Below are 13,916 nucleotides of genomic sequence, written 5' to 3'. Positions count from 1 at the left end.
TCTAGTCAAAGCAACTTAGTAAAGTTGAGTTTGAATAACAAAGAAAAGAAAGAGAAAGAAAAATTGGAGAGCTTAGATTGGAAAATTAGTTCTAACTTCGAATACAAGGAAAAGTTAATTAGAATTGTATTTTTCGTTTTGTCTAATTAGCAAACGAGCAAGTAGTAAGTACACCTTCTTTGCACATTATTGCTTCTTATCTATGATCTGTTTGGATAGCACATTTTTTTAGATGTTTTTACAAAATTTTATTAAAATTTACTATAGAATTTGTAGAAAAACTTTTGTAAATAAATTGAAATTTTTTATTCTTATTTCCTCTCTTCTTCTTCCTTTTTATCACTATTACTACTTCAAACACCGTCGATCGAAAACTTCACGACCGTCGTTCCTAGCTCTCTTTCTCTCTCCCTTTTTCTCGCTTTCCCTTTCTCTTGCTTTAACCTTTTTCTTCTCTCGCCACTCCCTCCCTCCCTTCTTCCTTCACCCATTCCTTTCCTCCTCTCCCTCTTCCTCTCTGGTCATGTGATTAAATGGGGGGATAGAAAGGAGGGTGGGGGTGAAGGGAGAGGCGAAAAGGGGGTGATAGATGAAGAAGAGAAAAGAATGAGAAGTGGAAAAGTAGAGGGAGGGAGAAAGTAGAAAAGAAAGGAAGAAGGTGGCGATGACAGCAATGGTGACTATGTGAGAAGGGGATGAAGGTAGGTGGAGGTGGAAATGGTTAGGAAAAGAAAGTAGCGGTAGAACAGAAAAATGGGTGTGTATTTTTTTTTGGATATTTTAGGGTGCATTTTTATAAAATTTAGAAGGTGTTTTTACAAGTTTCTGTAGTAAAAGTTGGAGAAAAACTTTTGAAAATTTATTCCTATTAAAAACATGGCCTACTAAATAGACCCTTAGAGATTAGAAATAAGCTGAGTGGGTGGATACTCTCTTGTTTCTAAATTCATCACTAGTGACGAAGAAATGATCAAATGGTGATAGTTTTTCGAAAAAGTTCTCGAATAGTGAAAGTTTTAAAAACCACATTCGCCTAATGCATATTTTTTTTTTTAAAGGAATAGATGTCTAGACAAATTAAAGAGTGCATTTTGTACCTGCAACTTTTAAGAAAACACATTGTACAATACTATTGAAACTTATACAAAGAACAAAGGAATGGATTGAATCTCTTTGAGAAAAAATCCAAAATGAATATTTTGTAATTAATCACCGATAGTGTAAAAAAGTACGATTGCTATGACATGGAGTGGTTAAAACTTTAAAGTGACGAATATTAGTTTCTTGGAGAAGGTTACTAGTAGTTAACTTCTTATATTTTCTTCCGTCTTTTGTGAATGGATCATAATAGACTCACGATATAAGACCATATGTCAACACCGGCACTTCCCTCGGCAATCGGCCGCTAGCTGGCACAATAAAGGTGACTGGTTGCTTGCTATGGAGTATGGACACAAAGTACGGCTGCTCCTGATCGAATTTTGCCGGATTTGGCCTGCAAGCATCTTTGTCCATCCAACTTCCAAATAATAAAATATCACGCGTACGATAAAAAGGCTTGCAGATAACATTAAGAAATTCTGCGGTCGAAGTGAAAACGATGAAAGAAATGATACAAACTTGTTGTATTGTTGACAAATTGTGTATTTAGCTGTAGATTACATCTTTTCAGAAATCAAACACAAACGCCCCTTTGGACCTTTTCCTCCTCCTATTATCATTATTATTAATTTTTTTTTTCGCTTTCTTGTTTTTGGTAGGAGCCCTTTTCCTCTTTTTATGATTCCATAAAACGTGTAAACTTGACCACTGCAGGAAACATCAGTAACTAGCTAAGTAATTCGATTATGTAATGCCAGACGCTTTGGCAAAGTGCTGCTATGTGTTGGCAATGGCAACCCAGGCTCTTGGGTGGATCAAGACAGTTAAATGTCTTTTAAGTTTAGATAATTAATTTCTTACAAAGTTAGATTTAGCAATCAGATCACAAGTGAATGGCTTGCTTTGTTTAAGTTTTAATTGTTTCTTCAGCTGCTCTCCTTATTAGTAATTAAATTTGACTAAGTTCTGTCTCAACGAATCTTGTTATTCTGCTACAAGCTTCTTCCAACATCAGTACCATTCCTCAGTAAAAGTCTCATCCCTTATCGACAACTTGATTATCTTTCCATATGCATGGTCTGTGATTCGCATCGCATGGTCAGAACTTCCAATGAGTAGTAGACCTGGGAAGCGAGAACCAGCTTCACATGCATTGCAATTATTAAATTGAGAGCAGCAAATTATGAGAGTGAGGCAAATTAAGAATGGCTAACCAGCTGCATTGACCAGCAAATTAATTGCTTTCAACTTGTAGCTAGTAATAGCCCGTATCAACTTGCAAGTTTCTGGGCTCCGCCTAAGAAGAGAAAAAAGTTGCAAGTTTCTATCTTGAACTATTATCCTTTCTGGAGCACGAAACTCAAACAAATCATGTAGCGTTCAAGAATTGAACAATTTTCATTTTACAAGGTATCTATCATAGCCCACAATCTCATCTGACATCAATGTCGCAGCAGCCATGCACTATATATAGTATGAGTGGATGCGATCCAAGTATGGGATCGATCAGAGCCTGTGGTAATTTGGCATGTTACGGATCATAGACTACAAACTCTGCAGATAAGCATTTATTTAGGTATTCTTCTAATTAATTATTGAGGAATCTCTGTTGGCTGCTAGAAATTCATGGCGTAATGCACATCGATCGCTTAGAATCTGAGAACCCAAGAAGTCATATTTGCGACGCCAATTTCATTTTGGCCGCGCCGAACCTGATGCTGATAGCCGTTGCCGTCGAGGGCAATCTTCCATCTGAATATGCATGGCAGGGTACCAGCTCAAAATCTAGTATTCGTCATCCTAAGTCGGAAGGCGAAGTCATCAAGAACCAGTGGTTAGCACTACGCTTTTGTTGGGACGGCGGTCAGCATAGAACAGAACCAATGGCTCGGGTGTTTGATGCAATAAATAATAATATGTTTTTGAACACATTACTGTAATTTGTAAATAATTTATACACCTTATTCGACTACTGTTCATATGAACCATACACATTAATTGTATCGGAGCGACGTTCTCATGTCCTTCCAATTTGAACTTCTGCACTGTTGACCAATTTGAGGCCATAAATCATTCAAGTTTGTGACGACGGTCATTTTGCCCGTACCCAAAATGAATCGGGGACTTCTGCAGTGGACGGCAGGCTATAGTTAAAGGTGGAGATGAGGTGTTTTTAAATTGAATGGTGGAGATTAAATGTAAAATACCACTTTTAAGGTGTCAAAAGATTCGTTGTGTTTTTTTTTTAAAAAAAAAATTATTTTTGATGTGTTATTGTCTATATTTACTATATGAATTATTTTTTCATATATTGACAGTGCATACACTATTAGTATTGAACGAATGACAACTATGTAAAATCTGAATTTGAAATTTAATTTTTGCACAAGTATCATTGATCCAGCGGTGACAGTGTATGCACTGTCAGTGTATATAAGATTTACTCTTATTGTATTAGTGTCTACATCAATTATTGTGTTATTGTCTACATTATTGACAGAAAAAGTAATGTTGAAAAGGGTTTTAATGACAAAGGATTCCTGCAATTGAAAAAAAAAAAAGAAAATTTTTGTGAGTGTATGCTACGTATTCTGCTGTGACTGACTCATTCTTCAACTAATTTAGATCAAGAAGAAGTCCAATCCTCAACAAATTAGTTCGTTCGGGCCTTTGCTCACTTTCATGCTTTTAGCAACCATCATAATCCACTTTAAAACTAACAAATAATTACCATATTTTAACTCCAACAAGTGCATTGATTTGTTTAGATTAGAAGAAGAAGGTACCAACCTTCCACGGTTTAATGGGGTATAAGACTACCAGCAAGCGACGCCTCATCCGCTTTGCATCAAATCTCCTCCGATCATCTTTGAATTATTGAATTCTTGTTTAAGAATGCGGTGAAATGCTACCTAAAATGTGCATGTACGTAACAAATCTGAACCCATGCTCTTTTTTATTTGTTTACCCCCCTCCCCTGAAAAGAGTAAGTCATCGTGAAAGGCAGAAAACTGCACATATGAAAGACTAATTAATACAACAAGGTAAACTTAATAGTTAGAAATTAATAATCAGCTGCGGAAGAGTAAACGAGCATGGAAATTGGAATGACCACCATGCCTGGGCAACTGAAGGCGTGATATTTCGGGCGTCAATTAAATATCACGCCTTCCTTTTTTGTCCCGTACCTTTTTCTTTTGCCCTTTTGCTGGTTTCCACTTCTGTGATCTACTGGATCCACTGGGAGCCACCATAGAATCGCTTAAGTGTATATTCCCTGTCCCAAGTCGCAACCCACCCACCCAAGCGAACTGAAGGAAGAATCCATGCATCAGACAGAAAGAGAAGCAGAGAGGATAGCCCTGTGGTTAAATACGACGCCGTACGAGGCCATTGTGATTTGTGCCCATTGGCAGCACTGATCCACTGTCGATCACTTTGCTTCTTCGTTGCTGTTTGTAGACTTGTATCGCATGTACAAAATCATCCGAGAATCAAGTAAGCAGAACCAGGCCAGTTGACTTGTGCAGTTGTGCCTCGCCGCCCAAATTCTTTTTCTTTTTCCTGATAAGGATTCAGTCAGACAAATAGAAAGCCTGAACCTTGTGGGGTCGTCTTAGTTGTTGTTAAATTTGAAAGCAAGGCCGGGGCGGGACTACGGAAAAGATGAAGCTGGTGCCCAGAGAAATGGACAAGTTGATGCTCCACAATGCAGGGCAGCTTGCCCAGAAGCGTTTGGCTAGGGGCCAGAGGCTTAATTACACCGAAGCCGTTGCTCTCATCGCTGCTCAGGTATTTCCATTTCATTCTCCCCAGCCCAACCCAACCCTTCTTCCATTTATTCTTCATTTGCGTGTCATGTGTTCAGCAAATTGCTTTGGACTTTCCACTTTAAGGACACTCCAATCTTGACCCTGTTTTAATACATTTTTTTGGGATTTCTTATTTGTCAGAATCGATTGTAGGCACTATTTAAATTGTGAAATGTTAAATGTAATTGTGAAATGTTAAATGTAACGCTGTAATAAATACATTATTTGTAATAACTTTTTGTATTCAGCTTACCTGTTTACCAATGAGCTAATTTTGTTGTTATAACGGTAACATGGGAGTGCCTAGAGCCTTAGGCTTCCTGTTTTTGTTTTCATTAAAAAAAAATTATATCTGTGCGAGGTCGCACTAATGTTTGAGCTGTGAGATTTGTAAAGCTGCTTCTTGTGTTATCACTCCAATTATAGTTTGTGCTGTCATGACTATTCTTGTTGTTTTATTTAGTTATTTTTAATTCTATACCCATTGCTGTGGTTGAATAGATTCTCGAGTTGGTGCGTGATGGTGAGAAGAGTGTGGCTGAATTGATGGACCTTGGAAGACAGTTCTTAGGAAGGTAGCCAGGAAATCTGGTACTCATCACTTTGTTTGTTTTGTCTACACAATTCCTATCCCTTGTTCTGTTGCTTGCTTGGATGATCATTTACAAGTGCAAATTATGAGTCATACAAAAAGATAGCTTCTTTTTATGACTCACATTATGCACATTTCCATCCTGGCTACAGGCCTATATTCGACTGAATATATGGAACAGCTTCATTTGTATGCTTTTGCTTATGTAGAACATTATGTATCATCAATGCTGAAAACTTATACCAATGTTTTCCACTCTTGACAAGAATCATGAAGCAAATAGTTGCATTATTTATTTTCTGCTCAATTTGGCAGGAGGCAAGTTCTTCCAGCTGTTCCTCATCTCTTGAACACTGTACAGGTAAGTGGATCTTGTAGATTCTGAAGTGATGTTGATGGTTGTCCTTTCCTGGTCAATGACTGCAAAATTTTTTTTCTGAATCATAACCTCTTTGTAAATGCAAGTACAGGTTGAGGGAACCTTTCCTGACGGAACAAAACTAATCACCATTCACGATCCCATAGTGTCCGAAAATGGAAATCTGGAACTTGCATTATATGGTTCCTTTCTTCCAGGTGATTACATTGCATGAATTCATGGGGAGTTCCTTGTGAATGTTACAAATTTGAATACTCAATCATGTCTTTATCTAATATCTTTGTTGGTAAAGCCCTCTGCTGTAAAACAGCTTAATTTGGAAGTGAACACTATCAAGATATATTTCATGATACATGAAGTTAAAAATCTGCAACTGAGATTTGATCATGGAATTCCTCCATGAGTTGCACTTGTATAATGTCGGGCAGCTTTATCTGTTGCTTAAATTTCACACAAGTCCTTTGCATGCTATTAACACAAGTTTTATTAGTCTTGTATTTTCCATCTTACTATTGATAGAAAATATTTTTTTATGAACTATCTTCTCTGGGGGGGTCATTGTTTTAAAAGGTGCTATTTTGCAGTCCCTTCATTGGACAAGTTTCCTCCTGTAGAAGCTGGTAAAATCCCTGGTGAGATCATCTTTGGAGGTGGATCCATTATACTCAACCCTGGGAGGAGAGCAGTTAAGCTTCAAGTCACTAACACTGGAGACAGGCCGATTCAGGTGTTAGCTTAAGCATATATATATATATAGATACATACATACATACATACATACATACCCAATCTCTGGAGAATTTCTAGCTATTGTATGGATGATGTGACCATATCTATCCTTCAACATCATGTCTTCATTACTTTAAGCTTTTCTTTCTATATCAAGAAATGCTGCTAGAGTGTTGCAATGACACTTGAAGTTAATGAAGAAATATTGACAAAGTTGGTGGTTCTTGAATTTCCAGGTTGGAAGCCACTATCACTTTATTGAGGCAAACCCCTATTTGGCTTTCGACCGAATGAAAGCCTATGCAATGCGGTTGAACATACCAGCAGGGACAGCTACTAGATTTGAGGTTAAATGTTTTGATTCTGTTAGAATTGAAATGACTGTTTCTGATATTTCCATTGAAGTTGCAGCATGAGACTCTACAAGCACATATGTTAATCTTTGATATGAGTTAGCCCCATGGCTGATATCTAGTCTACATAAAAAGTGTTATTTTCAGAGTGTAAGGAACTCCAGATGGTTTTCTTAAAGCTACCTTAAGATTGACTTTCTATGATTGACTCCAAATTAGTGCTTCTTGATATATAGTGAGACCTGTCTATGCTGCTAGGCAAGAGTTATTTGCTTCATTTCTCCATCAGGCACATGATGGAGAGCAGTTCTTGTTTTCAATCTTCAATGACTGTATTTGTGCCAATGATTTGTGGAGAACTTCTTTCCACTTGTATATTCTTCAGTTTATTCATCTTTATGCATTCGTTATTGTCATCATGTTTGTCGTGTGTGTAATGCTGATTGTCATGTAATTTGTGTCATTTTTGAAACTTGTGTCCAAATTTAGCAAGTTTATAACAAAAAGTTTTCTATTTTGCTAGCCAGGAGACACAAAAACTGTTACCCTTGTCAGAATAGAAGGTAAACAAGTTATTAGGGGAGGAAATGGAATTGCTGATGGTCCAGTTCATAATGCCAATATGACACCATTGATGGATGCCATACAAGAGAGAGCATGTAAGCATCTTGAAGAACCAAATTCGAGGTCTGGGCAGCTTCCCAAGTTTCATTTGTCTTTTCAAATATCACTCTGCTTTGGACAAAGTTTTTTTGCTTGCCTGAGTTATGCTGCTTGAATAGGATGCCTGATAAAATTTCCTTGTTCTCTGAATTTCTTGATTTGAGTAATTGCAATCCGTGGAGATTGTTAGAAGTAGTAAAGATGGCTTATTTTGAAAATTGAACTGGTTTTGCAGTGAAGGTGTCATTGAAGAAGGATCCCCTTTTTCTTATGAACTATCACATGAGACCTATGCCAACATGTATGGGCCCACAATTGGTGATAAAATTAGGCTTGGTGACACTGATTTATTTGCAGAAATAGAGAGAGATTTTTCTGTTTATGGTGATGAGTGTGTATTTGGTGGTGGCAAAGTTCTGCGAGATGGAATGGGACAGGCTTGTGGTTATGCAGCCATTGACTGTTTGGATACTGTCATAACAAATGCAGTAATTATTGACTACTCCGGTATTATTAAGGCTGACATCGGAATTAAAGATGGTTTCATAGCATCACTAGGGAAAGCAGGCAACCCAGATATCATGCATGGAGTGTATCCAGAGATGATTATTGGGGTGAGTTCAAGCTGTTCTCTTTGCAGTGTTGTTCAAGGTGTAATTACCTTTTTAAGTTTGAAGACTTAACATTTTTCTTTGTTGGATCAGGTTAATACTGAAGTTATTGCTGGTGAAGGATTTATTGTAACAGCTGGAGCTATAGATTGTCATGTGCATTTTATATGCCCTCAGCTGGCTTTTGAGGCAATATCAAGTGGTGAGATTTACGCAACTTTAAGCAAATTCAACTGTTTCACTTTGATGAATTCAGTATTAAACAAATGATGATGAATACGAGAGCCAAACAGCTTAAAGTTTTATGACTTTATTTTGCTTTTTCATGCCTGTTATATTAATACCTCTGATAAAGTTGATGTAGACCTCTTGTTTCACCTGGTAGATTACTGAAGTTTTAATGTCCAGATGGGTACTGTATGCTAATAATTCTTCTGGATGCCGTAAAAAAAGTGTCAGTAAGAGAATATACATTTTCTACCCCGCCTGATTATTTTCTCCAAGTTTTGAAATTATGTAAATGTGCGAGATAAGATCAATGATGACAATTACAAGGTAGCTTACTACAGATTCCATATATGTGTTCATCATTTGGAAATTTGGGAGCTATATTCTCAGAACATCCTTGGGAAACCTTTCATAGTGCTTATTGAATATCCTAGAAAATCATAGTTATGAGAAGTCTTTGTTTCTATTCATGATGATGTGCTGCTTGTGCTTAACAAAAATGTGTTTATGTTGCTCTTAAGAAATTGTGACTATTATTGATGAAATTTTGTTTTTGTTGCCTTTTCTGCTCTAGTTCCATGAGAATCAGTTTCTTTTCTTGTTAGAGAGATAAATGTTCACAATTCTGTTTTACCTTTTATAAAAAAAAGAAAAAGAAAAAGAAAAATCTGCTCACTTGTAGTAGTGATGCACTTTACACTTGATTTCAAGCCATGATAAACTAATCTTTTTATTTTGGTCAACTGATAAGGTACTGGAATTAAATACTTTTAACATGATCGAAGAACTTTAAACTCTCATTTTCTTCTTTGTCTCTCTTGGTGGTGTAGAAAGGATGTTCTTGACTGCTTTTACCACCACTACTGTTAATTAAAGTTTACAGGATCTTTGTTATCATGTGCACTTATTGTGTTTATCTAACTTTGACAATAAAATCATGACAATTGCAGCAACTGTAGATTGAGTAAAGCTAAGTTCAATGATCAGGATTTTTGCCATAAATACAAAGGTTTTTATGCATTACATTAAACCTTCTATTCAATCCTACCATTCAGTGTAGAAGTGTATCAAATTGGACATCGACGTCTTCTGTAATATTGTATCTGCTTTAATTTGATTTTGATTATATGCAGATACTGCTTTGGCAATTGGCATCCACGGCTTTATGTATACTCTGTTGTTATAATTGCTGTTCTGAATGTTAAAAGCTAGTCCTAAGAGAAGCAAAACTCAATAGAGTTAGATCATCTATACATTTTTGTCCTTAGAGAGGAGGAGCATGGTTCTAACATGTGTTGGGTACAACTCTCTACCATGCTTGTAGGTATCACAACATTGGTAGGAGGTGGAACAGGACCTGCAGATGGGACACGTGCAACAACTTGTACACCAGCGGCATCACATATGAAATTAATGTTGCAATCAACAGATGATTTACCTCTTAATTTTGGTTTCACAGGAAAAGTGCGTGTTCTTTGTCAGTTCTCTTCAGATGACGCATTGATTATGCATGTCATCTTGTTCCAAGTAGGAGAATGTTCGTGCTTATCTCATTCATTTCGTGATTTGGTCTTGAAACTTTAGGGAAATAGTGCAAAGGCAGATGGCCTACATGAAATAATCAAGGCTGGAGCAATGGGTTTAAAGCTTCATGAGGATTGGGGAACTACTCCTGCTGCAATAGACAATTGTTTGACTGTTGCCGAGCAACATGACATTCAGGTAACCGACTCTTCTTTAGGCTAGTTATTGAACTTCTAATCACTATTTATGCAACTTGACAGGTGAATATCCACACTGACACATTGAATGAGTCTGGTTTTGTGGAGCACTCAATTGCTGCTTTTAAAGATAGAACAATTCATACTTACCACAGGTATAAGCTTTTGATTGGGGCACATTGGCTCTCTTTAGTTAAGAATAATTAAGGAAATAATGCATTTTTGCATAATCACCTATGGATGTCTCAATTTTGTGCAGTGAAGGTGCTGGTGGAGGACATGCGCCTGATATTATCAAAGTGTGTGGTGTCAAGAATGTTCTTCCTTCATCAACTAATCCAACACGTCCTTACACATCAAATACTGTTGATGAACACCTAGATATGCTGGTAAGGAAAATAACAATAATATAAACAAACTTTGAAAAGAGTGATTCTTTGACAGGAAAAGGATGTAGTACATAATTGATTTCTAAAAAATGGTTCTATGTACAGATGGTTTGCCATCACCTTGATAAGGATATTCCAGAGGATGTTGCTTTTGCTGAATCACGAATTCGTGCAGAAACAATAGCTGCGGAAGATATTTTGCATGATATGGGGGCTATTAGCATTATATCATCTGATTCACAAGCTATGGGTCGTATAGCTGAGGTTCTCACTCAGCTTCTCCCTATTGTAGTCTGAACATTTTTAACGGTTCTATTCATTAAATGCCTTCTCATTATATGATCTGTGTTCTCTTTTGTTGGATTAGAACTGATGTAAAAAGCGTCCACCTCAAGACAAACACTTGGGCTCATAATCTAGTGCCTCATTTCAGCAATTAGGTTATAGTTTCTTCTAGTCTCATATGTTCGTATGTAAAGTTGTGCTACCAGCACTGCCATCTGGGTTTAGTAACGTCATAAAAAATGAATGATATACGTATACATATATGTGTGAGTGTGTGTCTGTCTCTGAACTCTGTGGTGAAAACCTGTTTTCATGGATGTTTTCAGAATTCCGGCCTGGAATTTACAAGATTGATGCATCATCTCCCTATACAGTCTTCTTGCTCTCTCACTTGGTTATCTTCACTTGGTTATGAAGATAAGATAAAAACCATGAGACAAAGTAAAAGTATAAAGCTGAAAAATCTTTTTAGCTTTTCTTTCTTAGTGGAAATGCAATTGCTTCAGTTTAAGGAGCTTAATTTAGGCTTGGGACTAACTACAGAGACTTAGCTTTCTCAGACTGCATCGTGGAGTTCCTTAGCTATTTGTTTGCCATAGACATCTTTTGGATTTTGATACTTGTCTTATGCCAAACTTTTTTTGCAGGTAATTAGCAGGACATGGCAAACTGCACACAAAATGAAGTTATTAAGAGGATCCCTTGAGGGTAACAAATCAAACAATGACAATTTGCGGATCAAAAGATACATCGCCAAATACACCATAAATCCTGCAGTAGCAAATGGATTTTCTGAGCATGTTGGATCAGTTGAGGTATGGTGACTGTATTAGTTCTGTAGAATAGTTGAGTGTAAAAATGTTGAGCTTTTTAATGAGCTTTTGAGTGAATGATATAACAGAGAATCTAAAGGCAATGGAAAACATCAAGCTCTTAGAGGGTGAGAATCTGTTATCTGCAGTAATTGGCTTTTGTCTGCAGGATCACAAGCCTTTGACATTTCACTTCGTGTGAAATTTTTCATTTTAACTGCCATAGGTACAGGATTCTAAGGGCAATGTGTTTAGGATTTATGAGGAAGTTTGATAGGTAACTTTTGTGGAAGTTCTGTACTACATTGGATCTTCTATGGAAAAATCAGTTTGAGGCTTTACAATGTAAACAGTAGACATTGTAATTAACGAGTTGTGAGGGATATCACCTACCAACTTCCAGACAGGAAACATGACCTAAGGTTGGCAACAAATTGCATTTCCTTTGATCAGAAGTTGGCAAGAGCCACTAGCAGTGCATCTCTGTCTCGGTGGTTTGAAGATATCAGCTCATTGATCAATTTGAGGTTTTGGTTTCGGCATTTCTATTCTTGTGATATTGGTAATGTGATGATATTAATGTGGTGCAGGTGGGGAAATTTGCTGACCTTGTTGTTTGGAAGCCTTCCTTCTTTGGGGCAAAACCAGAAATGGTGATCAAAGGTGGCACAATTGCTTGGTCTAATATGGGGGATCCAAATGCCAGCATTCCAACTCCTGAACCGGTAAACATATATCATCACCATCTTTTGTACTGATATGTATGTCTTAGCTTTTCAGATCTATATGTCTGGTACGGCGTCATAAAGTAATTTACTTTTCATGTTATGTGCCTGAAGGAGTATTAGTCGGTGAAAATTCAAATTAACCTTGAGTGCCCTTCCATGATATATTTCAAAGCCTTGTTAATGCAGGGATTTTGTTCAAGTTTCTCCGCTATGATAGAACTCGTTCTGTTTGTTGCATTAACAAGAACTTGTTACAGGTCATGATGAGGCCAATGTTTGGAGCATTTGGCAAGGCTGGAAGTGACAACTCAATTGCTTTTGTTAGCAAGGTACATATTTTTACCACCATCTTTCGTCTACTCCATTTTGTTATATGCATGTTAACCCCTATATTGTTCTGGGGCAATCAGGCAGCTCTAGATTGCGGAGTAAAAGACCAGTATGGACTGAAGAAGAGGGTGAAAGCTGTAAGTGGCGTCCGGAGGCTCACGAAACTTGACATGAAGCTCAATGATGCCCTTCCAGATATCAAAGTCGATCCAGAGACCTACATAGTGACAGCTGATGGTGTAAACCTGACATGCCCACCTGCTAAAACTGTTCCTCTTTCTCGGAATTATTTTCTCTTCTAGGAGTTTTTGCCATCTTCAACAAAATAACAACTATGCTGTACTCATTTTATGTTCTACAGTCTATAGCTTAGTCATTTCAGCTATAATGATTTACCAGAGTCATAGGAAACAAAAATAAATCCTCTTTGCTGCCAAAAATTTGGTATCAAACAAAACTTTGACTTTCGATTATCACTCCTGTATGTACACGGAAAGAAACGTGTTTTTTTTTTTTTTTTTTTTCTGCCGATCCAACTCTGGGAGTCGGAGTTTACTATGATTCAATTGCCATACATGTGCTTGATGTTGTCTAGCCAAGAATGTATGTAACGTGGAAAATGCAGGGGCTTTTTGTTTACTAAAGATTTGATCGTAGGCCAAACTTTTTGGAGGTTTTTTTTGGTTTGGGGGGGGGGGGGGGGGGGGGGGGGGGGTGGGGTAGCTTTATGATGGACAACGCCGTCAATAATAGGTGCGAGTATGGCAACCATTTGTGCGTCACAAAAGAAATTTCTACTTTTTCTGTCAATGTCTCTTATTTGACGGCAATTTCGTCCCAAAACACTAACATTTGGGAAAGTGTCATCAAACATTTGACAATTGATTTTTTTTTTTTTTAAATGTTGTTTAATATACTTCCCACTAATCTACCTTGCAGTCTATCAAACGTAGCTCAAGAATGTGCGTAAAGATGACAACACTTTCCACTGGAGTGGTGTAGCCGAATTGATGCTTGGATGCAAACGTTTGTAGTGCTTGTTGGCCCCGCAGTGGAAGGGGTATTTGCAAAACACACACACACACACACTCGCCTAAAAGCAATTCTGGTAGTACAAAACTAGAGGATATCATAGGATGATCTTTGGTGCAGGATAGGAACGGTTGAAGGGGGTTGAATGTTC

At 37.4% G+C, this 13,916-nt stretch overlaps 1 protein-coding gene across 2 annotated transcripts; it reads left to right on the top strand.

Moving 5' to 3' along the window:
• Window positions 1-4,157: 4,157 nt before the first annotated feature.
• On the top strand, window positions 4,158-13,307 carry LOC113715655 (urease). Of its 2 annotated transcripts, none has more exons than XM_072071036.1 (19): window positions 4,158-4,599; window positions 4,745-4,893; window positions 5,415-5,488; window positions 5,821-5,866; window positions 5,976-6,081; window positions 6,469-6,611; window positions 6,850-6,960; window positions 7,490-7,653; window positions 7,865-8,243; window positions 8,334-8,442; window positions 9,793-9,932; window positions 10,053-10,190; window positions 10,253-10,344; window positions 10,449-10,578; window positions 10,684-10,842; window positions 11,511-11,678; window positions 12,266-12,400; window positions 12,661-12,732; window positions 12,814-13,307. In XM_072071036.1, the coding sequence occupies exons 1-19, from the start codon at window positions 4,575-4,577 to the stop codon at window positions 13,033-13,035; spliced, it is 2,562 nt and encodes an 853-aa protein (XP_071927137.1). In that variant the 5' UTR covers window positions 4,158-4,574; the 3' UTR covers window positions 13,036-13,307. The 2 variants fall into 2 exon arrangements, with proteins under 2 accessions (XP_071927137.1, XP_027095722.1); XM_027239921.2 differs by having other exon boundaries at window positions 4,722-4,893.
• The last annotated feature ends 609 nt before the right edge of the window (window positions 13,308-13,916 follow it).

This window comes from Coffea arabica, chromosome 11c, assembly GCF_036785885.1.
Source record: "Coffea arabica cultivar ET-39 chromosome 11c, Coffea Arabica ET-39 HiFi, whole genome shotgun sequence".
Lineage (NCBI taxonomy): Eukaryota > Viridiplantae > Streptophyta > Magnoliopsida > Gentianales > Rubiaceae > Coffea > Coffea arabica.
The sequence above is the reverse complement of the archived record's forward strand: the minus strand, read 5'-3'. Positions and strand labels throughout refer to the sequence as shown.